The following is a 24,598-nucleotide window of genomic DNA, read 5'->3' as shown; positions in this document are numbered from 1 at the left end:
AGGCGTTTTGTTTCTTGAAAATTAAGCAAGACATTTTTATTCTTTATTTACTCGTCACATTTCAGCTTTAATTAGATTGAAATGTCATTGTGTCATGTTTATCAGTTTGTATAGCAGCATTTTTATTTTTAACTCGGGCAATTTATTGCATGCCTCTTTGGCTGATGGCTGCAGTCTGCAGGAAGCAATTAGGATTCTTATTGGAGTGCTCAAACTGTGCTATTTGAGCCGTAACGTACTGTCAACAATACATTTTTTATGCATTGAAACGATTTATTACATAAAGTATTTTCACTCATTTTATGGCAAATTGGACATAGTTTTTAAAGTTCCCCAATTAAAAAAAAAAACATTATTTAAGTACATTTGCAAATATTTAATTTCAAAATTGTTTACCAGTACAGCAGAGTTGTAATTGATTTTTCACTAATTTCTAATTGTGCTGTGCCCTTATAAGGATCAACAACACTCACAGATACCACGTTTTCATTTCTAGAAAAATATCGCAGTATTGGTTTATTGTTTCAAAGTAGATTTAATCTTACCTGTTTAAAATTATCACAGCAGTAGCACTATCTGGCCTTTGAAACGCCACCACCAAGACATTTTCTTCTCTAGTATTATTTACATCAATTCTTACTGAATCCCGTGGCAAAAATTTTGAAAAGTGCCCCAGATGGTAGTACATGGGTTGTTTATAAAATTCCCCAGCTGTCGCGTTTACAATTATGGGTGAGTCAACGTTATTGTTGATATAGGTTGGTCCACCTGTCAAATCGAGTACCATATTCCAGTCAACCCAACCTTCGACCCAATTCAGCAGGTCCTACAATTTGTTTTTAGAAAATATTTGGGAAAATTGAATTGTACCTACCTCAATTATGTCGACTGAGTAATATTCTCCTCTGTCCCAAGATCCTAAAACTACAGGTCCTACACCTAGGAGAGGTCCATTGCAAGCTTCAGTAGCTAAAATGAATTTTTCCGGAAATTGCGAATGTGTTTCATTTACAACTGTAATAGGAACGATATTGTTTAAATACCAATGTATTGCAACCCCGTCTACGTAATTCCGAGTGGTGTTGTCTTTAAGAGCCTTTACGAATTGCAAAATTATTAGTGTAATGTTAAATTTATAAAACATACCAAGTCTACAAACCATGGAAGGAATAATCTTTGGTCATCCAAAATCATTATTTTGATATTTGAATGTGTTGAATTTCTGATTGTTGGTCCTAAATTGTTTAGTATCCATTTACCCTTCAATACGAATAATCAATACCTACATAATTCTTTTTACTTACATTTACCATCTCTGTGGCATCCCAACCAACGTTATTGATTTGATTCAAAGGCACTAGAGCTAAACTAGGTTCATTTCCTGTTGTTATACCCCAAAATTCTACTCCTTGTTCTTGATAGTTGTCCAAAAATTTAACAAAATAGTTAGCCCAAGTTTGAAACATTTCATCTTTAAGAAATCCAAAACCAGTATATTCCTCATTGGTTTTCATCCATTTTGGTGCAGTCCAAGCAGAAGCAAACAATTTTAAATTATTTTCAGTCAAATTTAATGCTTTTCTAATATATGGAATCTATAAAAATGAAGCTTCACTTGTGGAACAATAGTAACCAGAATTCAATACTTTATACTGATGGTCTTCTTCAGCTAATTTAAAGTTGGTTAAGTTTTTGTCTTCTTCACCATCGTCGTACGAGTAAGCACGGACCGAAAAGTCGGTGCCACCAATCGGTACTCTACACAAACTATACTCAATACCGTTTTTAGAAAAATAAGATTCTAGAAGCTTCCTTTGAACATCTTCTTCTAAGGAAGCGATATTTATTCCAGTTGCATCAGTAAAAGCACCACCCCAACCCAGAATTGTTTGGTACTTTTTTTCAGGGTTGATTATAATCTGATTATCCAGAAGATACGACGGTTCAAATTTTTTCTTTTCAAGATGAAACCTTAAACCAGCTTTATTGGAAGTATAGACCAGAAGCTCAGGTGGTTCTACTTTCTCGGGTTTTGGAATTGTATCGCAGTGGGTCGCGTTACAAACACATACAGTACCACCATGGTCATAATCTCTACTTAAACATTCTTGTGCTTCGGAAAATCCTAGTGAAAAATGATTTTTCATTCACAACGTTATGAGTATTTGATTTTACCTTTGAGCAAAAATAGGAGAAGAAAAATTTTTGCAAACATTATGTACGAAATCTACGATTATTTAAGGACTAAGATAATTAAGAAAGCATTTGATAATGATAAAGTATCATTTTGTCAGTAGGTACTTGTTTGTTTGGCACTTATCGTGTAAATATAGGAATTTTTTTGCAGGTGTGCTTTTTAATTTTTAATATTTATTATCTTAGTATACAAGACAAAGGAACATAAAAGTCTGTACTTACTTTTACTAATACAGTGTTATCATTATCACTACCATTAAGTGTGTGATATTTCAGGTACTATAGGTGTTTAAAAACTATACTTGTTTGCTTTTAGTGTATTTTGTAGTAATAACAATAAATATGTTCTTCTGAAAGCAGTATTCCCTGCAACGTTAATTATATTTTAACTAAAAAACACTCTTATTCACAATCATAATAAAGTAATAATCAAATTACCTTGTATGTGAAAAAGTTGGAAAGTATGACATTTCAACTTCATTTAATAAATTGATATGAAATATCAGGTTCATGTTGGGAAGTTGTCACTTCCTTATTAGTTCATATGTGATATGATTCAGGTTGGGAATGGCCACTTCCCAGCCTGAATTGCCATGTCATGTTTTTGAAAATTTGATAAATTCTTTGTTGGCTTTCTGTTCTTTAAGGAGGATGATTGTGAATAAAATAGTATACGAACCTTAGTGGTCGTTGCTTCATCGTAACTCGGCTTAGCGCCGCGGTCATCAAATTTCACCTTGGTAATGAATCACTTCCCACCTCAGTATGTAATATATACTATTGAATAATTTGCATGATGAGTTGGGTTGGAAACATTTTAAGTAAATAATTTTAATAAACAGACTGTTATTATTTGTAGAAACAGATTTTTAAACTTTTATTTAGAAATAAAATAAACAATGCATTTCGTTTGAATTTACCGCTTTTTTGTCTTGTCATGTTTTCACACCCATAACCTGTTCCTGTGCCCATAACTTCCATTATGCCCTTTCTAATAATCACATAACCTAAAAAGTGGTCAACGTTGGTTATTTACCAATTAAAATACTACTACTTAATTTAATAAAATCTTTTCAAAACCGGTTCTGAATAAAAATCATCTTCGTGTTTGTTCAGCAACAAATAAATATGGACGAAGATGAATTTGGGTAAGCTACACTTAAATTATAATAGTTTGCTTAGCTTTAAACATATTTTTTTGTAAATGCTTACAGAAAGGATGACAAATTTGTTAACATTTACGGTCGAGAAATTCCTGCAGTTATTGTAGGAAAGCAGAAGGAAATTGCACTCTCTTTAACAGAACTGAAACAAACTGGTGTTGCTATTTACCAAAAAAGTCAATATGAAAAACTTTCAAAAATTGACGAGTAAGTATATATCTTTTAGAGATAATTGAGGTTCATAAATGATGAATTTGTAGACCGTTTGACAGCAATTTTGTTGACTATATGTTAGAATCAGCAAAAGCGTACATGTTGAATAATAAAGTATCATTCTCTCAGGATCAGATTATGAGAAGCATTGAGAAGTAAGTATTTAGTTTATTGAAAAGATAAAATATTAAACATGGCTGATTTTAGTTGTAAAAGCATTTTAATAGGCAATAAGTCGCCTGTTTCTCGCAAGCAACCAACTTTTTTGAAACACAGATCTGTAGCTAAACGAGGTGATGATGAAATTTTTATTCAACTAGCTAACACATCTACCCAGGCCCAGTCTTCAAATCCCAAACAGAAAATGCCAGACTTTAAAAATATCAATCCTAAATTACACGTATCTCCTAAAATTAGTCCTGAATTAATAAAACCAACTAAACAAATTGCACTCAATGGTAGAGACATTAGAGAAAGTGAAGTAGGCAAGTCGTTTGAAGATGAAGCAAAAAAACTGAAAAATGGTATTGATAAAACACAAGATGAAACAAAGAAACTAAAGAATGGTTCTGACAAAACACACGATGCTCCTAAACGATTTTCATATAATACAGGTCAAAGGGAATGCACTGTTTTTGTGACCCAAATTGACAAGCGGAACTGCGTTTGGGTGCGGGATAAGGCTAACGATGAAATTCTTGAGTCAATCCACGCTAAAATAAATGAAGAGGTAAAGTACCAAAAGGTGGCGTCAAAGCCGTGGAAAAAAGAAAAAGTGTACATGGCTGAGGATGAGGGTTGTTGGTTTGTGGGATTGTTTTGTAATAAGACTTGTTATTTAATGAAGTTACTGTTAATTTTAGGTTTAGATGTAAAATCGTCAGGATGTCTCCATTGACTGTTTTCTTTCTGGATTATGGAAACATTGCAGAGGTGGACGAAATTATGGAAGTTTCAGAAGATTTAGCAAAAATTCCTTGCTTGGCAGTACGCATTACATTTAAAGAAGCGGAATATATGCCAGTTCTAGAAGACGAAATACGAATAAATTTTTTTTACCACAACAGTGATGGAACTTACTTTGTCAATGTTTTAAATTCATTAAAAGCAACAACTGATCGCAATGATCAAACTAGACATTCTCTCGTTGCAAATGAAGTGAAAAAAGACGTTAAGGAACCTTCAAAAATCTGTAAGTCCGATCAAAAAATTAATGAAGTTTTCTTCAAAAAGCCTCCACTTTTCTGTGAAATCAGTGAAGGACAACTGGTTGCAATCGTGCAAGTGAACGAAGAAATTTTTTATTTAAGAACTAAAGAATGTTTTACTAAGTTAAAAGATGTAGAAGCAAAGATAGAAGAGTATTCTAAAAATGCTAAAAGCGTTGTAAATGTTAAGCTCAATCAAGTTGTGTTGCATTATAATAACAAAACTAATAAATTTAATCGAGTTGTAGTATTAAAAGTTAGTAACGATGTTGTTGAGGTTGAAGCTTTAGATTATCCAGAACGATTTACAACAGATTTGAAAAATCTAAAACTGATCAACGAACAACTGAGCAAAGAGCCTATCACTTGTTTTCCTGCAGGACGCTTAACAGGATTTGAAAACAAACAACTCGGTGATAACTGCAAAGAAATCATAACTAAACACATCAAGACAAGAACAAAATTTCGGGTGGTAATTATTTTACTACATATTTAGGGGTAATGTTTCAACTTTTATTTTAGGTGTTAGGTTTTGATGACGAATTTGATTTATTTGACGGCAGTCAACTGCTTTCAGATCAGTTATTAACAGGACCAGAAGGTTCCAAGAAAATTTATCTTAAAGACGTAACACTATATAAACCTGAAATTGGGGTCAATTCGTATCTATGTGGTTATTACAAAAGCAGCGACAATTTTGCGATTGTACCAAGCAAGGAATTGCAAGAACACATTGACTACGTTTTGAGATCTGAAATCGAAGATAGTGTTCCGTACATTGCTGTTGAGAACGAAGTATGCTTGTGTTATTTTGTTGGTAAGGGTTGTTTGTTTACAGCAAGGAAGACTACCGAAATCGGGCTTTTTAGATCAGTGGTACAGATGTGCTGTTATAAGGATATTTGATAAGGAATGTGAAGTTATGCTACTCGATTTTGGTAATGTTGAACTAATAAGAAAAGAAAATTTGAGGAAACCTGACGATCACATTATGAAAGTGCCAGCTTTAGCTTTACCATGTAAACTAATTGGTAATTTAGGGCAAAAGGAGGGAATTATAGAAACTAACAGAAACTTTTAGGTCTGCCAAGTCATCAAAATATTGAAGCAGCTTTAAAAAAAATTGTTCTTGAGGGAGAACTCTACAACGTTGATGTTAAAAAAATTACGGAGGGGAAATGCCACGTGAAACTACCTGAAGTATATGCAGCTTTGAAAGACTAGTTTTAATTTAGTAGAGCTTGTTCCAAATCTGGTGGCGAATTGACGTTATCAAAAATGACTGAATTTTGACACTAAACATATATTTACTATTAAAACAAATATTGTTCATAGACGTCGTATGAAATAATATTTCAAAACCACTGTTATTCTTTAAAAAATTATAATAAGTAGCTACTCATACATAAGATGAAGAATGATGAACAAATTATTAAATTGTTAATGCATAAAAAGAATTTTTAAGAATGATGTTCCTAATAATTCGTGTCTTCAAAATTTTTAAAGAAAAAAAAAGTACGCCCATGCATTTTTTTTTATCTTAACCAAGTGGGCGCACACCAAGTGTCTTTTCCGTCACTGTCAGTTCGCCATCAGATATGGAATAAGTGCTTGTATACTGTTTTTTTTTTATTAACTGAAAAATTCACAATTCTTTAAAAATTGTGTTTTTAATTTGATTTTTTTTATTACAATTTTTATTATGTATTTTTGCAGCTAAAATCGAATAAAAGTACTAGAATAACTTTTCATTGTTTTTTTTTTTTGTTTATTAAAATGTGAAGAAAAAAGTTTCAAAAATGGCGGGTAATTCGTTTGTTGTGATTGGTTCTCTTCGATTGTTATCACGTGCTCCAAACAAATGCTTTTTTAAAGGTGTTCTGATTGGTCAAATTGAATTAAACAAGAAAGGAGGGCGTGATAAGAGTAAGATGCAATATCTTCTTCTTGTTCTGTTCGGTTGTTAAATTTACTTAAATTCTTTTTTCACAGAAAGCTAAACCACGTGTGACGCGCTTTGAAAAATTATGGCTCAAAATTATAGGTAAGTGAAACCTAAAAACTAATATTTTAACCACATAACCTCATTTTTGTCGATTTTGTCTTTAGTCCCGATACGGGATATGTAAATATTCACGGACAAGACATTAAAGTTTTCGTTTGCGACAAAACGGGGAGAATTCTCATTCCTATTGATGAAGTAAAGGATATGGGATTTAGGATTTATAAAAGGAATCAGTTCTCTAGATTTATCGTTGACGACAAGTAAGATTTACTTACACTTTATTGAGCTGAGTTGTTTTATAATTTACAATTTTAGGCAATTTAATCGCGAATTTGATTTGTTTATGTTGCAAGCGGCTCAAACTTACATGTTAGAAAAGAAAATTGCATTCGATGAAAATGTCGTATTAGAGAGCATTCAGAAGTAAGTAGTTTTTGTTTTGCGCATTTTCTAATCAAATGTGAACAGATGCAAGAAAATTTTAACCCAGGAAGCTCCTGCCAACAATTTTGTTCACAATCATGTGATTAAGAAGAATTCCGATGATAACATAACAATCACAACGAATGTGCAGTCACCTACTTTACAGAACGTACAATTGCAAAATAATAATCAACATAATTTTTCTAATAAAAGACGTAGTCCTGCGTCTTCAGTTCATTCTTTTGATGGGAGACAAAATTCTTCAGAATATAAGAAAAACTCACACAATGTAAACCATAATCAAGAAAATCTAAATCTAAATACTTCGTTTGAACTTAGAAAACCAAGAAGTATTATTAATGGAGATGGATCACCACAATCTACCAATGGTCAAGATGATAAGAAGAGGCGTAATTTTCAAAATTTGCCCAAGCTCTCTAATATTGTGTTAAATAACTCTAACCATACAGTAACTTAAATTTAGTTTTTTTAAGAACAGTTTATAATATTGTTTTGTAGATATTGGTAACACATGTAGAAGCAGGTGTGAATAATATCTTCTGGGGCCAAAACACCGAAAATAGCGATACTCTTCTTGAGATCGATGCTAAAGTTAAGGAAGAGGTTGCGAAAAATAAGCAAATGATTTGCAGTGATTTCATTCTCAATAAAGTCTACTTGGCACAAGATGAAGGGTTATGGTAAGATTATATTTCAATTTATGAGTCTGAGAGTACGGGAAGTTTTCTAGGGCTAGATGCAAGGTGATCAAATTTAGGCCTCTGAAAGTTTTCTTTTTGGATTATGGCAATATTGCTGATGTTAACGAAGTTAAAGAGGCATCAGAAGAATTAGGAAAATATCCTTGCCAGTGTGTAAAACTGAAACTAGAGGATTCTACTATCAAACCAAATGTTTATGACACTCTCAGTATTAAAGTAAAGGAAAAGGTAAATTTACAGTAGCTATCTATCATCATATTGTTTTTTTTTTTTTAATGTAAAATTATTTTACTATTGTAGCAAGAAAACACTTACATTGTCACTATCTCAGACACAGAAGAAACTTATTTTTTAAAACCACCACCTTTGTGTCAGCTACAGCATGGCCAGAGGGTTATAATTGTTTCCCAAAGTGATGGAAAATTGGCTCTCAGGACTAGAGAATGCCTTGAAAAGTTCAAACAAGTGGAAGAAGCTCTTAAAGAAGTGACTCCTAAACCTGTGAGCAGTGTTAAGAAAGATCAACTTGTTTTATTATATCGAAACAGTGATTTACAAAGAGGAATTGTTACAAATATTCAGGAGAATAAAGTGGAACTTGAGTTACTAGATTACTATGAGAAAGTTAAGGCCGATTTATCTTCTTTACGCAATATTGCTGAATCTCTAGCTAAAGAACCAGTTACATATCTCGTCACACCATCTGTAAAGGGGCTCTCGGAAAAATCTGCTGAGATTATCCAAAAACTGATTGAATCTCGAGCCAAGTCTACTGTTGTAAGTATTGAATTTTTTCGTGAAACATGGTAACTGACATGAGATCACTTTTTAAGGTTTTAAATGGGGGCGAATTTGACCTACAATTTGGAAAAGAGTTGTTGTCTGAAAGACTGAAACCACAACTTGAAGAATCTGACCCAAAGCGAACAATGTTAAAAGACATGACTCGGTTCAAGCCTAGATTAGGTGGAAGTGAATACCTTCTGAACAATTTTAGAAACAAAGACAACATTACCATCGGTTGCGTTGATGCCATTGAGACTCATGTGGAACACATCATCAAAACAGAATTGGATGATACTGAACCATACGAACCCATCACAGGAGAGATTTGTTTTGGTTCATACATTGGAAATTGGTCCAGATGCGTAATCAACCGCAAAATGAATTCGCGATACGAGGTTGAGTTCATCGATTTTGGAAATGTGGAAATTCTCAAAGGGGATCAGTTGAGAAAATTAACTGACGATGTTAAGGATACTCCGGTTTTAGGCATTTCATGCCGTCTGATTGGTTGGTTAATTAATGTTTATGTATTTTTTTAATTGGTTTTTATAGGTTTACCAACTCTAAAAAACGTGGATGAGTTATTAAAAGAAATCATTAAAGAAGGGGAATCTTACGAAGTGAACCTGATACGATTGAATGGTGACCAATATGAAATTGAAATTCCTGCTCTCATCAAGGCTTTGAAAGAATGTGTTTAATTTTAATGTTTCTTGTTTTTGTTTACTCAGTTTTTTAAATGATGATTCTTAGTTTGTGTTTAATGATGATCCTTAGTTTGTGTAATTTTGATGGGACTTGCTCTTAAGTTTACTTTAAGAAATAAATTTTTACTTACATGCAATTCATAGTTTATCATTTTTAACATCTGACAGTTTTTTATTTTTGAAATGTTTGTCTTCGCCAAAAGTTTCAAACAACTCTATCGTTTGTTTTTCCGACTTTTCTTAGGATTTTCTTTGCTCAACATTTTATTGTCTTCGCCACGTTAGGTTTTGTTTTGCGTTGTAATTTTTAAATAAAATAATTTTTTTAGTTATAAAAATCAGAATTTGGATTTTTGTTCTTTGTTTTATGTGGTTTTTAGGTCGTTCACCGCTGGGCAGTTTCCTATAATATGCGCGTTTGTATAGGTCGCCGTCAGGTGTCGTCGCGATCGACAAGAGAAGCTGAGTGACAAAATGGCAATGGAATGTTGGTGTAAGAACCCGACTTTATGATGTGTTTTCGTTAAATTTCCAAGATAATTGTGGTGTTGTTGAATGTAATATGTTTAGTAAACATAATTTAACATAATGTGCATTGTGGGGCTCGATGTGTGAGTGCTTTTCGGCCGGGTTTATCATGTTTCTTTTCCAATTATGAACCATATACTTTTAACAATAGGTAAGCCATGTCTTATCAATCACCTTTGTATATTTTTTATGAATTGTAATTTGATTTATTGATCAATTGCTGTTGAATTATTTAACGTCGCCACCGAACCGCCCACGAGGAGGCTCAGTTGGTCCGTTTAAGTCTTTGGGCAAATCTTTGGTTGGAAGTTGGCAAAAATCCGCTGGGTTTATTAATTTATCCCGATTTGAGTTAATTTGGTAGTGGAAAAGGCGTGCCGAAATTCTAATTGATATCCGGTCATTTAACGCTTTTCCGACTTATTTACGATTCGTGATAATGCCAATAATCAATTTTCATTTTAATCTCTTCCATTGTAATCGAATTTTTCGGCTCGTATTTCATTCATGTCCCATGCAATCACGGTATTTCCGTCGCGTCCCGATTTTTTACACCTCGGACCTTCTTACCATATCTTCGACCATTTACGTTGCCATCCTAATCGAATTGTCTTATTTACAAACCGACTCATTTTATTAACCATCATCTGCACGTTGTGTTAATTAGCAACGCTGACAGTTCTTCATTAACATCCAACATAAGGTATTTATGTTTTTTCTAAAACTATTTTACTGCTTCAATTCCGTTGGACGCTAATTAAAACAACAGCGTGTGATAAATAAACCAACGAAAAAATGCAATTCACCGAGACTTGTTCTTGCACATTTTTCCACCTTCCATTCTATTCAGACTCAACCAGTAACACAATCAGCTGAGAATCGTTTTTACTCAAAACGCGAAAATAAATACGACGTTCATAATTCTATTTTTCTACTGTTTTTGCACGAAATGTGATGGAATTCTGTGCATTCGTGGTGTGGACACGATGACCCCGACGGCATTTACTCCTTCACGGTGCATATTTTTTACGAACCACGGGAAATTTCGCTAACAACACCTTCACCGAAAGTGTCTTATTTTGAGGCGACTCTCTGGTGCCGCATGGATTAACTTTTTATTAGGTGGGCTTTGCCGAGGATAGCTTCAAATGTCCAGACACCAGACCTAATAAGTAACAGCAACATGTAATCCTCGGATAGGATTTTAATGTGTAAATGGTTCCTTTTATTCTCTTTGTTTTGTCCGTTATGACAGTGACAAGAGTTCAGCCTCAGAAACATCCAGTCATGCTAACATGAATCGTTAAAGTTGACATCAAATAGACAAAAACGAAGATACATTACATTAGGATATTAAATTTTAGTGACCAATCACTCAGATTTGACACTGATATGGAAAGAAATGTACAGCTGTCTCCAAATAAAGGTGCAAGAGAAGAGGGCCAGAATTTTTTCTAAGCAAAATAATAATAGAAAAGTGATTACATAAATATTTTAAATCAATTATTTTGAACAGAAAACACAAGATAATAAATTTGTAATTTTTTAATCTGCTTTAGAGGCCTTCTGCATGCCTATAAATGATAATTAAGAACGAATTTTAAACTTATTCAAGGTTTTAAAATTGTTGCTAGAAGGTATTAACTCAAAAAAATATAGTACAAGTTATAAATTATACTTTGTGGTGTACATTTACGAGTATGAGATTATTTTTCAATTATGAACTTTATTATTAAAGTGAAAACATTTTTTTTTTAACTTTTACAGATGTTCACCGTTTTTTGTTCCTGTTTTGCAGCAGATGTGAAGAGAAATAGTCCTCCCTTTCACTTATTTTTACCTTATTAATTTTAATTACCAATGTTATGTAATTTTCGATTAATTTTTTAACTTTAACAATGTTTCAAGTTGGTTGCTACAATTTTGAAAAATAACTGGTCTTTTTTAAAATTCGACGTCGCAGTTGGCCGTGACAAGCTCGTTGTGAACACACCATGAACAAACATAAACAAAGCAAAATAACATTACAATTACAATTTTAGTAGTGTGCACAAAGTTAACAATCTTCATAATCTTAATCTTGGTAATCTCGGTGGGTTCGTTCACAACTAATTTTGCAATGCCAACTTCGACGTCGAATTTTAAAAAAGACCTGACATTAATAAGAGCATGTTTTTCTAATTATCTTTAATAAATTGATCGGATCGTTATTTGAAACATATACAGGTGCGCCAGAACTCGCGCCCCAGAGAAAATTTTCAAGTAAAGTGAGATACCAGGAACATGAAATAAATGTTTAAAAAATTCTGTCAACAAATTTTGACATTTGACATTTTTTTAGATCTATTTAATGATACTGATGATCTTGTATATGTTCTTTTACAATTATTTAGTAAAGGGACAAAAATTTTGCCAATAAAAACCACAAATAACATTGAACAGAGTTACAATTTAGGATACAGCTTCCTGGTTTCCTCTTTTAATAGCCTATAGCAAAAAAACTTGGAAAATTATTTTTCCAACAGAAATAAATAGAGTCAAAGTGCAAAATTTAAACCCTCATAACTTCGAAATTTTTATAGATAAAATTTTTTTAACAGTTTTTCCATGTTCCTGGTATCTTACCTTATTTTTCTCTGGGGCGCGAGTTCTGGCGCAGCCTGTATAGCTACAAATAAATGCATTTTGTACCATATAATTATATCTGTTTAATTTTATGAGCAATTTTATGCATAATAAATTAATTATTAATTACATTTTGCAATTCAATTTTTTATTTTTTGAGTGCTAAAAGTATTATTGCATGCAACACTTGGAAAAGCAGGTCATCACATTAGTCTAGAGTTACCAGGACTCATCCTCGTCTCGTACAATTTTCTTATTTTCAAGGTAATTGTCTCGGTCTTGGCGACAGCTTAGAGAATTTTTGCTATGTATGTCTAATTGGAAATGAATGAATAATGATAAGAATTTTGCATTATAAAAGAGGAAGAAAATAACGATGGAGATTATAAAGTGAAACGTGTTTTTATTTTGATGGCACGATATCGGAAATTTAGCACTTTCAGTCTTTGGGTGTAGTTTTTTCTTCCATTATTAAGTACTTTCTTTATGCATATGTGAGCTCGTGTTACAAGGAGTGTATCAACACACGTGCACACAACGGGAGTGGTGTGAATCTCATCAAATAAAGTTCATTAAAATTTTTTGCAACATTCCGTGAAACATAATTATTGCGCTTATCGTAAGCGCATAAATGGTGTCTTGGTCGTAAATATGGTATTTTCAGTCGGTGGAAGTACTTAATTAAGAACCATTAAATGGTTAGTTAATTTCGTTTTTAAACGCAATCTGGAAATGAGGAAGTCGTTGGTATTACACGACGATAATTTCCAAATGCCCGTAATGAATGTGATAGACTATTTCGCAATAATTTTAATAATCTCGTTATTCACATCCTTTGCACCAGGACGCAAATTCATTTTTTCCACCGTTGATAAATTCGATCGGCTTGTGGGAACGTCGTCTACATATTTTAAACGAATTATTCCATTGTAAATAAAATTACACGTTTCGTCATGAAAAAGATCTATTGTTGTTAAAATTCCATGACCGGAGAGGATGAATTCCGACCTCGCCAATACCAAATCCAAATTAGTAACGTTCCGTTCGCCATCTGGATGGCCCAATTAATATGTTTCGTTAACAAAATTTTTCGAACGGAGACCCCGTAGGTCACAGCTCGTGGACCAATCCTGTTTACTTGTTATCGAAAAATTTGAATGGATCCTCGATGAAATGCGCGATTTTGAATTCCACAAATGAAACTCGTTTGTTCAAAACGGCGAAGTCACTTCCGCGCCACGACAATCAACATCAAAAATCGGCTCGATAATTTTTCCCCGTTCAACTCACGAAACTAGACCACAGCGTGCCTCTTATCCGTGAATCTTTATTTCAGTTTTCCCGAACGCGTTTTGTTTCGATTCAAGAATGACAGACCACATTTTCTTATTATCTGGTAAAAAAACTTGATTTCCCAATTCGTTATGTTTGCTGCTTTTCACAATGTTTTACAATTAAATAAAAATTAATCACATAACTGTCTTTGAACGAAAAATTTTGATATCTAACCACTTACAAGGTATTCTAACTAGAAGTTGATTTGAATGAGCAGAATTATAAAAACTAATTGTGGAATTGATTAATACTTGTAACATTTACATTTAATTAAGGAAAGGATAATGGACAACTTCTGTCTAGATGCGGTTTTCGTTCTTTTTTTTTAATTGTGTTTAATAGGGTACAAATAATTTTGAAACTAATAGATACTGCTTGAGAAAATTTTAGTCAAACATCCTGCATTTTTTCTTGTTACATTTTTTTACTTTTTGGGTAAATGGTTAAAAAAATATAGTGTTTTTCTTTTGGTTTTCCTCTTTTGTCAAATGTAATCCACTATTTCTCAAAACTATTTCATTTGATATATTAATGTCAAAGCGACGTATTTGGTAAATAGTTTTGAGAAATAGTGAAATACATTTGACAAATGAGGAAAACCAAAAACACTGTAATAATTTTAATTAACTTTAAAAGGAATTGATATTTTGTTTTAATTTAATAAACTTGTTTTAAAGAGATTATTGTTGTAAGTTGAGAAAATAATCAAAAAGTTATTTAAGAAAGAAGACGTCTGGCTTAATATTTTACTCGTATATTCTTTTTAATTGAATAACGTTTTTAAGTTATTAAGCCTTTCCGTCATAAAAAGGACATTGTGGAAAGTATTCCTTGGTATAAAAACTTTTATAAGTTACACTTGTCGCTATAATTAACAAAATAATGGATGTTACATATCAACTAACAATGGTCTAAAACAAGAACTTTTAAGTCTATATGAAAAATAGTTTTCTCTTTGTGATCTTGTTATCTGGCGTAGGTATAATTTATCGTGTCATTTGACCCGCAGTCATTTCTGTCGCTCGGGGTGTTCACTCTCCTCCGTAATGTCGCAAAATTGCATTCGCAGTGGTCAGTTGAAGACGGTGAAGCTCTTCATTTGTTAAAGTAATTATTTAACGGTGTGATGATATCGCATATCGATGCGGTGTTCACTTAATTGAACTTTTTTCGCGTTTTATTTGTTTTCGTAGTGAACGGCCACTTGTAGTAGAAATTGGCGACTTGTCAGGTGTCAGCTCGAGTGATGCTTCACCTAATTTTTTTTTTCGATTTGTATATTATAATAAAAAGCAGGCAAGTTAATAGAGATGAAGTTAACGCGTGGCCTCATCATCACCATGACGACCGTCCAAATCCTGCAGAACAGCGATCACTTTTAACAAAATGAATAGAGGAGTTCGCCAGGTCCACTTTTCAGCGTCCGCCTCGAATGGCCGGAGAACATCATTTCGGTAATTTTCAGAGTAGACCGCAAGGATTTTGTCGTGTAATGTAATCAGCTCGAGACATACTGTCTTGGAAAATGATCTTGAGATAACGCAGTGTAAACAAATAGAATGTGATCGTCGGAATAGGGGATAATTGAACCAAAGGAAGTGTTTTCAACAACGTCTAATAATGTGAAAGAGTAAAGGTTTTCACATCGTTTTTAAAACTCGCGAATAAGTTCATGAAGGATTCCGAGATTTAAAAGACATTTAAGATGTTCTTACTTTGTTCCCGAGCAACTGAGAGACTGCTCATTGCTCTAAAATGATAAATGAACGGCGGAAAGCTTTATTATTGATCTTCAGGTTACAACTAAATTTACAAAATTTAATCCAAGTCCCTTCAAGGTTTTTCGATTCTTAAATTTGCCTTCAGTTTTCTGCAAATGATTAATTTTGTTGTGCTTTTTACTGTCGTAATTTTTTCCCAAGGATCATATGATTTCTACGAATACTATAATACACATACAGAAAGTTTTTTATTCTCAATTAAATAGTTGCATTAAAATCCAGTTAAAGTTGCAATACAATGGTGGTTAATTAATTAATTAGTGTAAGCACGTCTGCTATTGAGTATTGTATGTTCAAAGTGGAAATAATAGACAGTAAAAGTATAGTGTCTTCATGAGTTTTAAGGACAATTACTACGCTTCACTATGGTTATTTTGTCTTGTTTCATTATACGGTATTTAAATTGCATCTGTGAAGTCACTGTTTTTTTTTTTTTTGTAATTATGTTATTTTCTTTTAGATAATAAAATCTAGTGCATCTTTCACAATGTTTTTTACAGAATATGATTTATACCTAAATAATTTCAGCAATATTACCGTAATATAAAATTTATTGTTTCAATAAAAAAATCATTACTGTGCACAAAAACAAAAATAATTTTTATTCATTCGGTGAATGAATAGCTAGAATTCATATTTTTGACAAATTTTCCATCAAAACAACTTTGAAAAATGGTATAACTGATCGAAGTGACGTATTGCAGTCTACTAGGCATTAATATGAAGTTTAACCAATTATATTGAACAGATTTATAGTAGCATGAAAGTATTGAAACATTTGTTCTATGTGAAAATTTAAAAGCGGAAAATAATCTTGTGAATTTATGACATTTCTTCCCTTTCACATTACTGTTAGTGTTTCAACCAAATAATTACATTTTACATCATTTGTGCCAACAGCTTTAAAGTCATTCCTCATACTATTTTCGCTATGAACTTGTGGAAAAGGAGACAAGCATTCCATATGTATTTTCTAAACATTAATTTATGTTTTAAAGGCTTTTTTATAAAATTTTTATGAATGGTTTTGGTATAAGTTAGTTTCAGATATATATTTTTTGTAAGAAATTTTAGTAATTCATTTAAAGAAAAATTTCAACGTCTTTTGCAATCTAATAATATAGTTGAACAAGTTGAATTTCATAACGAATCAATTTTCTAAATAAGTGGTAGGAAAATACGTTCAGATAGTGCATTTTCTCAATACCTCGAACGTTGGTTCCTCCCCTACTTGTATGTTTCAATTACTAATGACAGGGGAGGGTGCATTTGACAATTTTACGTTTCGTACATGCCTGACACTGAAACAACATAATTACAATTATAACGTAAGTGGTGAAACTCGTAATCAATTTCCTGCCATCACTTCGTTAAAGAAGGGGTGAATTTTTAAAGACACGAAGGAATTTTCTTCAAACAACAAAAGTCAATAATAATTACACAACAGTTTACGCTTCACAGTAATGAAACTAATAACACTTCGATTACGGATCGTAAATTTTTCTTGATGCATATAACGGGTAGTCGAGTAAATGAAATAATAGTGTTTGAATTTTTGTTAATGGTAGACTGTTTTAGATTGACGCTGGAGGAGACATGTAAATCGTTTTTTCATCCGTCTCTGAAGAAGAGGAAGGCATCACGATGGTCTGGCAACCGAGCAGTGTCCTTGTCAACGGCCTGATCCTGTTAACGTTCAGCCTACACAGTTTTGTCACGGCAACGAACCCCAGCAGCGCCAAGTTCTACACCATCCACTGGAACTCTTCAAATCCGATTTTTCGCATCGACAACACCGACAACGTGATCGACGTGAACCGCTACAACCTGAAGTTTGAGTACGACCAGGTGAACCTCATCTGCCCCGTGTACGTACCGGGAACCCGTGACGAAGAGATGGAGAAGTACATCATTTACAACGTGTCGAAGGACGAGTACGACACGTGTCGCATAACGAACCCCAATCCGCGCATCATAGCCGTCTGTGACAAACCATATAAGTTAATGTACTTCACCATAACGTTCCGGCCGTTCACGCCGCAGCCAGGGGGGCTGGAGTTCCTTCCCGGCCACGACTACTACTTCATTTCGACGTCGACCAGCGACGACCTGCACCGGCGAATAGGCGGCCGGTGCACGACGCACAACATGAAGATCGTGTTCAAGGTGTGGGGCCCCGCGCAGACGTCGCCACCGCCCGCGCCCGTCACCGTCTCGCGGTGGTGGCCCGTCACGTCGCCACGCACCACCTCAACGAGCTCGACGACGACGACAACGAGCACGCCGCCGCCGGTCACGACGACGAAGAAGTCCAAGACGTACGGTGGCAAGCACCCCAACGAGGTCGGAAAGAGCGAGGAACTCACGCTCGGCGGCGGGGCCGCCGCTGGGCCAGTGCAGGTGCTTGTGGTGTGTGCGGTCGCGGTGCTTTTCGCGATGCGATGAAATTTTTCACGGTACTAAGTAGTTAAGATGATTAAATAATAAAGAACGTTACGTGTCCCTTTGTGTGTAATGTACTGTACTCACGAGTTATTTTTAAAGAGAAAAAACGACCTAAAACTATCCTAATTTTATATAAATATTGGTAACTATTAGGCGATTCAGGTAAATTATTGTTCCCACTTCTCATTTCGATCGTCGGTTTTTAGATGCAAACCAGTCCTCGGATTTATTATTGTGTATATTTTAGTAACGAAACCGACGACTGAAACCTGACAATATAATTTTTTATTCGATTATTCATTATATTTAAATATGAATTGGTGGTGTACAGTTTTTTATATGTTGGTGTAGACACTGAAGATAATAAAATAAGAAAAATAATTTAATGCGCAAGCGCATTGTGACCAATTCAACGGACTAAACAAAAAATGTGTAAATGTTATATTTTTCGGTCAGTTGATTATTTCGTAGATTATAAACAGTGTTGAACATTTCAAATAACGGCGTATTTGTATAACTGTGAAGACTGATAATAGTTTTTATTGTGTTATATATAAAGTATTAATATCCTTAATAGTATATAATCCTGGCGTTTTTAGTCGACACTTCACTCATACTCCATGTACTTATTAAACGCGGTGACAGTTTTGTTTTGCAGTAATGGTTGTGATTGTTTACCCTTTTATAGTGCCAGTTTACAAATTAGACTAATGCAGACTTTTACTTTATTTATTAATTTATTTATTTTCTATCTATTTATACATCACGGTAGCTTTGTAGATAGTAAATTATTTTGCCCTAAAAACTAAACAGGGTCTTGAATTAAAACACTGTTTGGTTCCTTCTTATTCTTCAGTATGCGCGGTTAAAATTACATTTTGGATAAGATTTATTAATGTCAATTATCCTGAAGCGACGATATATTGTGCAATATGAGCTTTCAATAATACTCATCAAGTCTCTCTATTACATTGTCCATTTTTCTGATCTTGCCATTTGAAAGTAGTAACCAGTTTTTAAGGCTTTAATCGAACAATACTCCATCGCACTAAAAACGCCAGATGGAACATGATTTGTGTCTAGAAAAGTAGTTTTACGATATTGTAATCAGATGTACTTTTAATTGCAAGCCATAGTGATAAATATTTAACTTATGAAGAACGAAAATGAATCTATAGCAATGATACCAACTGATCCTTAGTTAATTTAAGTTTTTAACATATTTATTGGGTGATGTTTAGTAATTTCTGCAAACACATAAACATATAACTGTCGGTTTTTAACGACTCCATATTTTTCCTTAAAACTATTTTATTGAAATGCTCTGTATATATTTGTAATTGGTTTTAACAAACGAAACTTGTGTTACATTTTAATAGGTAAACACACTGTATGTATTACGATTGTAAAATGCACTCACTATATATACATAATTATATAAATATACATACATGCCATTTTCGCCAGGTTTTTATTTGTCGAAACATGTAGAATAATGCGTCACATATTCTCTCCTAACTGTAAAAATTTTAAAATACTTGACTGAATTTTTAGTTAATTGTTGGTTCTAACTTTGTCAACAGCTGCATTTATTTTTAGTTCATCACTAAACATCCAATAAGTTATTATTATTTATTTTATTCAAAATTCATTACTCTTTATTTCGAAATTTACCATGAAATTGATGCATTTGTAGAATTTTTAGAAATCAAACAGTAATTTAAACAAAAACACGGCGAATCAAATTAATTTCCAATAACGTTTCAAATGAAACAGTTTAATTTCATGTTTTACGAATAAAATAAAACTATAATGCATTTCATTACAAGTGTTTTACACATTCTTATTAGTATTTACGATAAATGCCAATTTAAATTTTTATTTCAAAGGAGTTGATTTCCTCTAATGGTAGTTGTAAAGAAATCGTAAAAAGTTATAAGATAAGTCTCAAATTTTTACCCTAATAGAGGTTTATGTCGCAACAACTTTCTTTTGAAATTTTGTAGGTATAAAAAAGTTTTATTATCTTACTTTTTGTAGAATGAAAATTTAACGATCTTAAAATGAAAAAAATGGTCTTTGTTTTACTACCAACAGTATTTCACGTTTATTGAATTATTTAATTATAAGTGTTACTGTGTTGTAAGGGATTTTTACTCTTTACAAACATTGGTTAAAAAATAGATGTGATTTTATCTATTGTATATGTTATACAATGTTATCAATATTGTTTTTTTATACCTAGAGAAATTTCATACTTCATGTTTTGCAAAATTTTTACTTTCTTCGCACACATCTTCCAAATCATTGAAATTTAAGCTCATTTAAATGAGCTTCAGGCCTTTAGGGGGACCCTCTAAAAAATCGTTTATAATTTTTTTTGGCCTTTCGTTCATGATCGGTGGTTTTCGTGGAATCTTTGGCGGTTATTTCCAATGCGCAAGCGCAAACGATGCAAAGTTCTCCATTTTCTCCATCTTCGCCATTCGTGTTTTGCATCCGTTGTTGCTGTTTAATAACGAAATTTTCTAAAAGAAAAACCGCAAAATCTCCAACAAAAACGTTTACCACTAACCGTATCTCGAATTTAAGATGAGTTCTGAAAACGAAAGTGTTTCTCCTCCAATGAACATCGAAAAGTACTCTCTTGTGCTTGTGGACGTTGCCGGCACAACCACTTCCATCAACTTCGTAAAGGTGAGTAAAAATTTGCAGTTTACAAATTTTTCAAACATTGTGTGAAAATATTAAGTTCGACGCTAATTTTATTTATTCGACTTAATTGTAAATATTTTTCAATGGAAAAGGCATGTGCTGCAACTAAAACTAGCGTTTTTTTATTTTTCTTAATTAAGAATTGAAATTTTTGGCGTGCTGGTGTTTGCTATTGTCCAAGTTTTCGATTTTTGCACGTGTTTTCGTTTCAAACTAGCCGGTTGTCCTTGGTTCAGGTAAAAATGTATCCCTTGTTCCATGCCTGGTGCATTCACATCTATAGTACAGTTTGGTCAAAATACCACGACACGGTTAAACTACCACTATTTAAAAGTCACATGCAACATTTCATGCACAAATCTAATACTTTGTGTTTCTTTAGGATACACTATTTCCTTTTGTCACCAAACAAGCTGAACCTTTTCTTCAAAAAAAATGGGAAGAAGAATCTATTAAAGATTGTATCAAATTAATCCAAGAAGGAGATGCCAATTTGGATCTGGCAGCCGCAGTAGAACGTGTCAAAGCCTTGACCCAAGAAGATAGCTCCAATAAAGGTCTGAAAACGCTTCAAGGGTTAATCTATAAAGATGGTTATGAAAAAGGTGAACTTAAAGCACAGTAAGTGTGATAACAGTTGTTATAAATTTAGTTTAAATCTCATGTTTACAGCGTTTTTGATGATGTTCCTGAAGCTTTTGAAACTTGGGCCAAAAATCGACGCATTGCTGTCTACTCTACTGGAAGCGTGGATTCACAGAAGTTGCTTTTTAGTAACACAGTTAAAGGAGATCTTTCTGCACATATTTCTAAATATTTTGACCAATCTGTAGGACCCAAGACTGAAGCTGAAAGTTACAAGACTATAGCGAAAGAAACTGGAGCTAAACCTGAAGAAATCGTCTTTATTACTGACGATCCTAAAGGTTGTTTTTTGCTTTTTTTAGATGTATTAATGATTTGGATTTGTAGAAGCGACAGCTGCTAAATCTGGAGGACTGGCGACTGTCTTAATGATCAGAGAAGGCAATTCTCCTCTATCAGATGAGATTTCTAAAGAATTTACAACCGTTAATTCCTTTAAAGACTTAGAAGTTGATAAAGCTTCCAAGCGAAAAATTGAAGAGGGGCCTACATCAGAAGAGGTATAACGTGTTGTTTTCATAGTTGTTAATAAATAGTTTATTTTGAAACGTTTTTTTGTTTGGTACAGGCGCCACCTTCAAAAGTTCCTAAAACTGATGTGGAAGAAAAACCAACTGAAGAAAAAGCAGAGTCAATGGAAATTGATGCTGGAAAGTCTGAAACTACTGAAACTGCCAAAAACGAGACTGAACAACAAACGGAAAAGACTGAAAGCAAAGAAGAGACTATCGAAATCACAGAACCTGAAGAAAAAATGGAAACAGTTGTTGCAGAAGCAAAAGTAGAAGTAGCAACTGAAGAGACTAACACAACAACGGAGCAAGAAAAACCAAAAGAAACTGAAGAACCAAAAGAAACAGAACCAGACGCTAAACTTGGAGAAACTAAAGACGCAACTCAGGATTCTAAACCGGCAGAAGAGGCTAAGGTAACTGAGAAACCCGACGATACTGAGAAACCTGTAGAAGAGGCACAAGTGTCGGCAGAAACATCTATTGAAGAAACCCCTGAAAAGACTGCAGCAGACACAAGCGACACGCCTGTGGAAAACAGTGAGGGAAAAACCGAAACTGTGGAAAAAGCTGAAGAAAAGGAAAATAAGAGTGTCCTTGCCAATGGGGTTGAGAACGGAAAGGAAGAGAGTGAAACTGTTACTGATGCAGCTGAAAGCACTGAAGTCAAAGTCGATGAAGTGGTTGAAAAGATCGATGAAACTGAGGTCAAAGTGAAAAAATTAGAAGAGAGTGCTGAAAGTAAAACAGTAAGTGTGGAGGTCTAATATTAATTTTTTATTTGTTCCATATTTATACTAGATGTATTGTAATATTGTAGTATTCATTTTTTTTTCTTTTCTTCTGTTATTTATTACCAACGTTTCTCTAGATATCACATCTAAACGAATGTATTGTCGAGTATTCGTAAGTTTCTTGGTTTGTACCGTCAAAATTTCAATTTTCAAGTGCCAAAATTTTTATTGGAATTAAGACTGGACCCAAAGACTGTTTTTTTAATCTCACTTTTGTGATACTCATTTTAAGACTATTGAACAGTATTAAATTTCTGTCACTCATTATTTAGCGTTTTGTCCTTATTTTAGCTATGTAGCTCGCTTTCTTAATCACATTCCTAATGACTATATTGGTATGGTTATTTTTTAATATGAACGCATATACTTAATATACCTAGTTTTGTAAGACAATTCGTTTCCCGTGTTCCACGTTTGTTCCATTTTTATGGCTCATAAGATTGTGATATAAAAAATTCGAAAATTTTGGAATGCTACATTGCGTTTTGTTTTTCTTGTGATTTGAGTTTTAGTTAAGCAATAGTGATGGTGTACAGGCCTAATGTATAACTACAGTTCATTGTATACGTTACTTAGCATCTTAATAAAATTTTTGTAGTGTTCTATTAGGGCATTTTATTCCTTTTTAAAAATTTTCCACAACATTAATAATATCCCGATATTAACGTTAAAATTTTACGAGAAAAAAACCTTCAGAGAATTAACTCAATTATTTTCCTGCCATTTTAGTGCGTTTATTTAATTTACAGTTAGCTTCAACTAGACTTTTATCTTTTAGAGAATATTGCGTTTTATACCCCTACGAGTTATTACAAGTTCAGCTTTTTAGGTATATGAAACAATTATTTAAATACATATTTACTATACTTACATAGTATATGTACTTAATAGTAAGGGAATCTGTTTAGGACAAATTGTTTTAATTCCACAATTTACCAATCTTAAGGCGCTTTTTTATAAAAAGGAGATAGGGACTAAAATTGGTATCGTAAAAAAATCTCTTACTCAACGGTTATATTGGGTGTATTATTACGGGGAAGCCTTATGTAACGCGGCTAAGGCGCCTTGGTTGTACATGAATCGATTTTTGAACCAACAGATTTCCATTTTATTTGTAATTGCAACCACGCGACCACAGCAAATCGCATCGAAGTGGATTTTTACTTGGCCGAGTTATTGGAAGGCATGCCTTTGGACACACGGAGAGACATGAGATGGAATTCCACCACAATGTGTCCGAGTCGTTACTAAATGGTTAGACGCCAATTTTCAAGGAAAATGTTAGTTGCCAATGATCAGTTGCATGGTCGCCGTGGTTAGCAAATACAAATCCATAAGTTTTTTATGCAGTTTCACATGTGGGTATGTGTGTATAAACACAAACCTCCCTAGCACAAAGGTTTAAGCTTGCATTGAGAACTAAAAACGAAATTTTGAACACTCATTGTAACGACTCTACCCTTGGAGGGGTAGGTCAAAGTCCCTCCACGGACCCACCCTAACGAAGAGATAAATAAGTTTTTGTTTTTACACTGTTTATCTGCAGTAGTTTTTCTTTATGACTGAACGTAAATTGATACTAAAAACATAGACGGATATGGGTTTTTTTTAGTTTTACCTCAGAAATAATACGTTTGCGGAAAAATTTGGAAATAAAATGTTGGGTATTTTTACGAATTCTATTATCTGTAATCAACGCGTCTATGAGGAATTTTAAAACACTGTATTTTGTAGTTTTCGAATAACGCATTTTATTCCTTTTCAAGAAATTTCCACAACATTAATACTTCTCAAG

The 24,598-nt window shown here is 33.4% G+C and overlaps 5 protein-coding genes across 7 annotated transcripts; 4 read left to right on the top strand and 1 right to left on the bottom strand.

Annotated features, from left to right (window-relative positions):
• Positions 1-355: 355 nt before the first annotated feature.
• LOC123010875 (lysosomal acid glucosylceramidase-like) lies at positions 356-3,600 on the bottom strand. 3 transcript variants are annotated; one of them, XM_044408042.1, is made up of 10 exons: positions 3,409-3,600; positions 2,635-3,354; positions 2,419-2,585; positions 2,176-2,227; positions 1,647-2,125; positions 1,311-1,595; positions 1,147-1,260; positions 875-1,096; positions 546-826; positions 356-492 (listed from the first exon to the last, which is right to left on the bottom strand). In XM_044408042.1, exons 4-10 carry the CDS (start codon positions 2,213-2,215, stop codon positions 393-395), a joined length of 1,521 nt encoding a protein of 506 aa, XP_044263977.1. In that variant the 5' UTR covers positions 2,216-2,227; positions 2,419-2,585; positions 2,635-3,354; positions 3,409-3,600; the 3' UTR covers positions 356-392. The 3 variants fall into 3 exon arrangements, with proteins under 3 accessions (XP_044263977.1, XP_044263978.1, XP_044263979.1); XM_044408043.1 differs by having other exon boundaries at positions 2,419-2,562; positions 2,876-3,354; XM_044408044.1 differs by having other exon boundaries at positions 2,419-3,203.
• On the top strand, positions 3,124-6,531 carry LOC123010872. Its single transcript, XM_044408040.1, has 8 exons — positions 3,124-3,344; positions 3,411-3,566; positions 3,620-3,727; positions 3,780-4,376; positions 4,436-5,252; positions 5,303-5,597; positions 5,650-5,811; positions 5,862-6,531. Exons 1-8 carry the CDS (start codon positions 3,325-3,327, stop codon positions 6,002-6,004), a joined length of 2,298 nt encoding a protein of 765 aa, XP_044263975.1. The 5' UTR covers positions 3,124-3,324; the 3' UTR covers positions 6,005-6,531.
• Positions 6,532-6,627: 96 nt separating this feature from the next.
• On the top strand, positions 6,628-9,560 carry LOC123010873. The gene is made up of 10 exons (XM_044408041.1): positions 6,628-6,706; positions 6,773-6,824; positions 6,890-7,045; positions 7,101-7,208; positions 7,254-7,677; positions 7,728-7,909; positions 7,960-8,158; positions 8,231-8,707; positions 8,764-9,223; positions 9,269-9,560. Exons 2-10 carry the CDS (start codon positions 6,808-6,810, stop codon positions 9,415-9,417), a joined length of 2,172 nt encoding a protein of 723 aa, XP_044263976.1. The 5' UTR covers positions 6,628-6,706; positions 6,773-6,807; the 3' UTR covers positions 9,418-9,560.
• A 336-nt stretch (positions 9,561-9,896) lies between these two features.
• LOC123011313 (ephrin-B1-like) lies at positions 9,897-19,598 on the top strand. The gene is made up of 2 exons (XM_044408687.1): positions 9,897-10,102; positions 17,271-19,598. Exon 2 carries the CDS (start codon positions 17,337-17,339, stop codon positions 18,135-18,137), a length of 801 nt encoding a protein of 266 aa, XP_044264622.1. The 5' UTR covers positions 9,897-10,102; positions 17,271-17,336; the 3' UTR covers positions 18,138-19,598.
• A 989-nt stretch (positions 19,599-20,587) lies between these two features.
• Positions 20,588-23,408, top strand: LOC123010756 (enolase-phosphatase E1). Its single transcript, XM_044407854.1, has 5 exons — positions 20,588-20,834; positions 21,235-21,473; positions 21,525-21,778; positions 21,825-21,997; positions 22,066-23,408. Exons 1-5 carry the CDS (start codon positions 20,730-20,732, stop codon positions 22,774-22,776), a joined length of 1,482 nt encoding a protein of 493 aa, XP_044263789.1. The 5' UTR covers positions 20,588-20,729; the 3' UTR covers positions 22,777-23,408.
• The last annotated feature ends 1,190 nt before the right edge of the window (positions 23,409-24,598 follow it).

This window comes from Tribolium madens, unplaced genomic scaffold (assembly GCF_015345945.1).
Source record: "Tribolium madens isolate multiple individuals breed KSU strain unplaced genomic scaffold, Tmad_KSU_1.1 Scaffold_91;HRSCAF=231;Tcas5.2_LG7, whole genome shotgun sequence".
Lineage (NCBI taxonomy): Eukaryota > Metazoa > Arthropoda > Insecta > Coleoptera > Tenebrionidae > Tribolium > Tribolium madens.
This window is presented reverse-complemented; position numbering and strand designations above follow the sequence as displayed.

Bases quoted from the DNA above. Each gene is read 5' to 3' on its own strand.
- LOC123010872 (XM_044408040.1), top strand. From the start codon at position 3,325: ATGGACGAAGATGAATTTGG. The intron at 3,345-3,410 runs GTAAGCTACACT...AAATGCTTACAG, and splicing joins ATGGACGAAGATGAATTTGG to AAAGGATGACAAATTTGTTA. The intron at 5,812-5,861 runs GTAATTTAGGGC...AGAAACTTTTAG, and splicing joins TTTACCATGTAAACTAATTG to GTCTGCCAAGTCATCAAAAT.
- LOC123010875 (XM_044408042.1), bottom strand. From the start codon at position 2,215: ATGTTTGCAAAAATTTTTCTTCTCCTATTTTTGCTCAAAG. The intron at 827-874 runs GTAGGTACAATT...AACAAATTGTAG, and splicing joins ACTCAGTCGACATAATTGAG to GACCTGCTGAATTGGGTCGA. The intron at 493-545 runs GTAAGATTAAAT...ATATTTTTCTAG, and splicing joins GCTGTGATAATTTTAAACAG to AAATGAAAACGTGGTATCTG.
- LOC123011313 (XM_044408687.1), top strand. From the start codon at position 17,337: ATGGTCTGGCAACCGAGCAGTGTCCTTGTCAACGGCCTGATCCTGTTA.
- LOC123010756 (XM_044407854.1), top strand. From the start codon at position 20,730: ATGAGTTCTGAAAACGAAAGTGTTTCTCCTCCAATGAACATCGAAAAG. The intron at 20,835-21,234 runs GTGAGTAAAAAT...GTGTTTCTTTAG, and splicing joins CTTCCATCAACTTCGTAAAG to GATACACTATTTCCTTTTGT. The intron at 21,779-21,824 runs GTTGTTTTTTGC...TTGGATTTGTAG, and splicing joins TATTACTGACGATCCTAAAG to AAGCGACAGCTGCTAAATCT.
- LOC123010873 (XM_044408041.1), top strand. The intron at 7,209-7,253 runs GTAAGTAGTTTT...AAATGTGAACAG, and splicing joins GTATTAGAGAGCATTCAGAA to ATGCAAGAAAATTTTAACCC. The intron at 8,708-8,763 runs GTAAGTATTGAA...TCACTTTTTAAG, and splicing joins CTCGAGCCAAGTCTACTGTT to GTTTTAAATGGGGGCGAATT.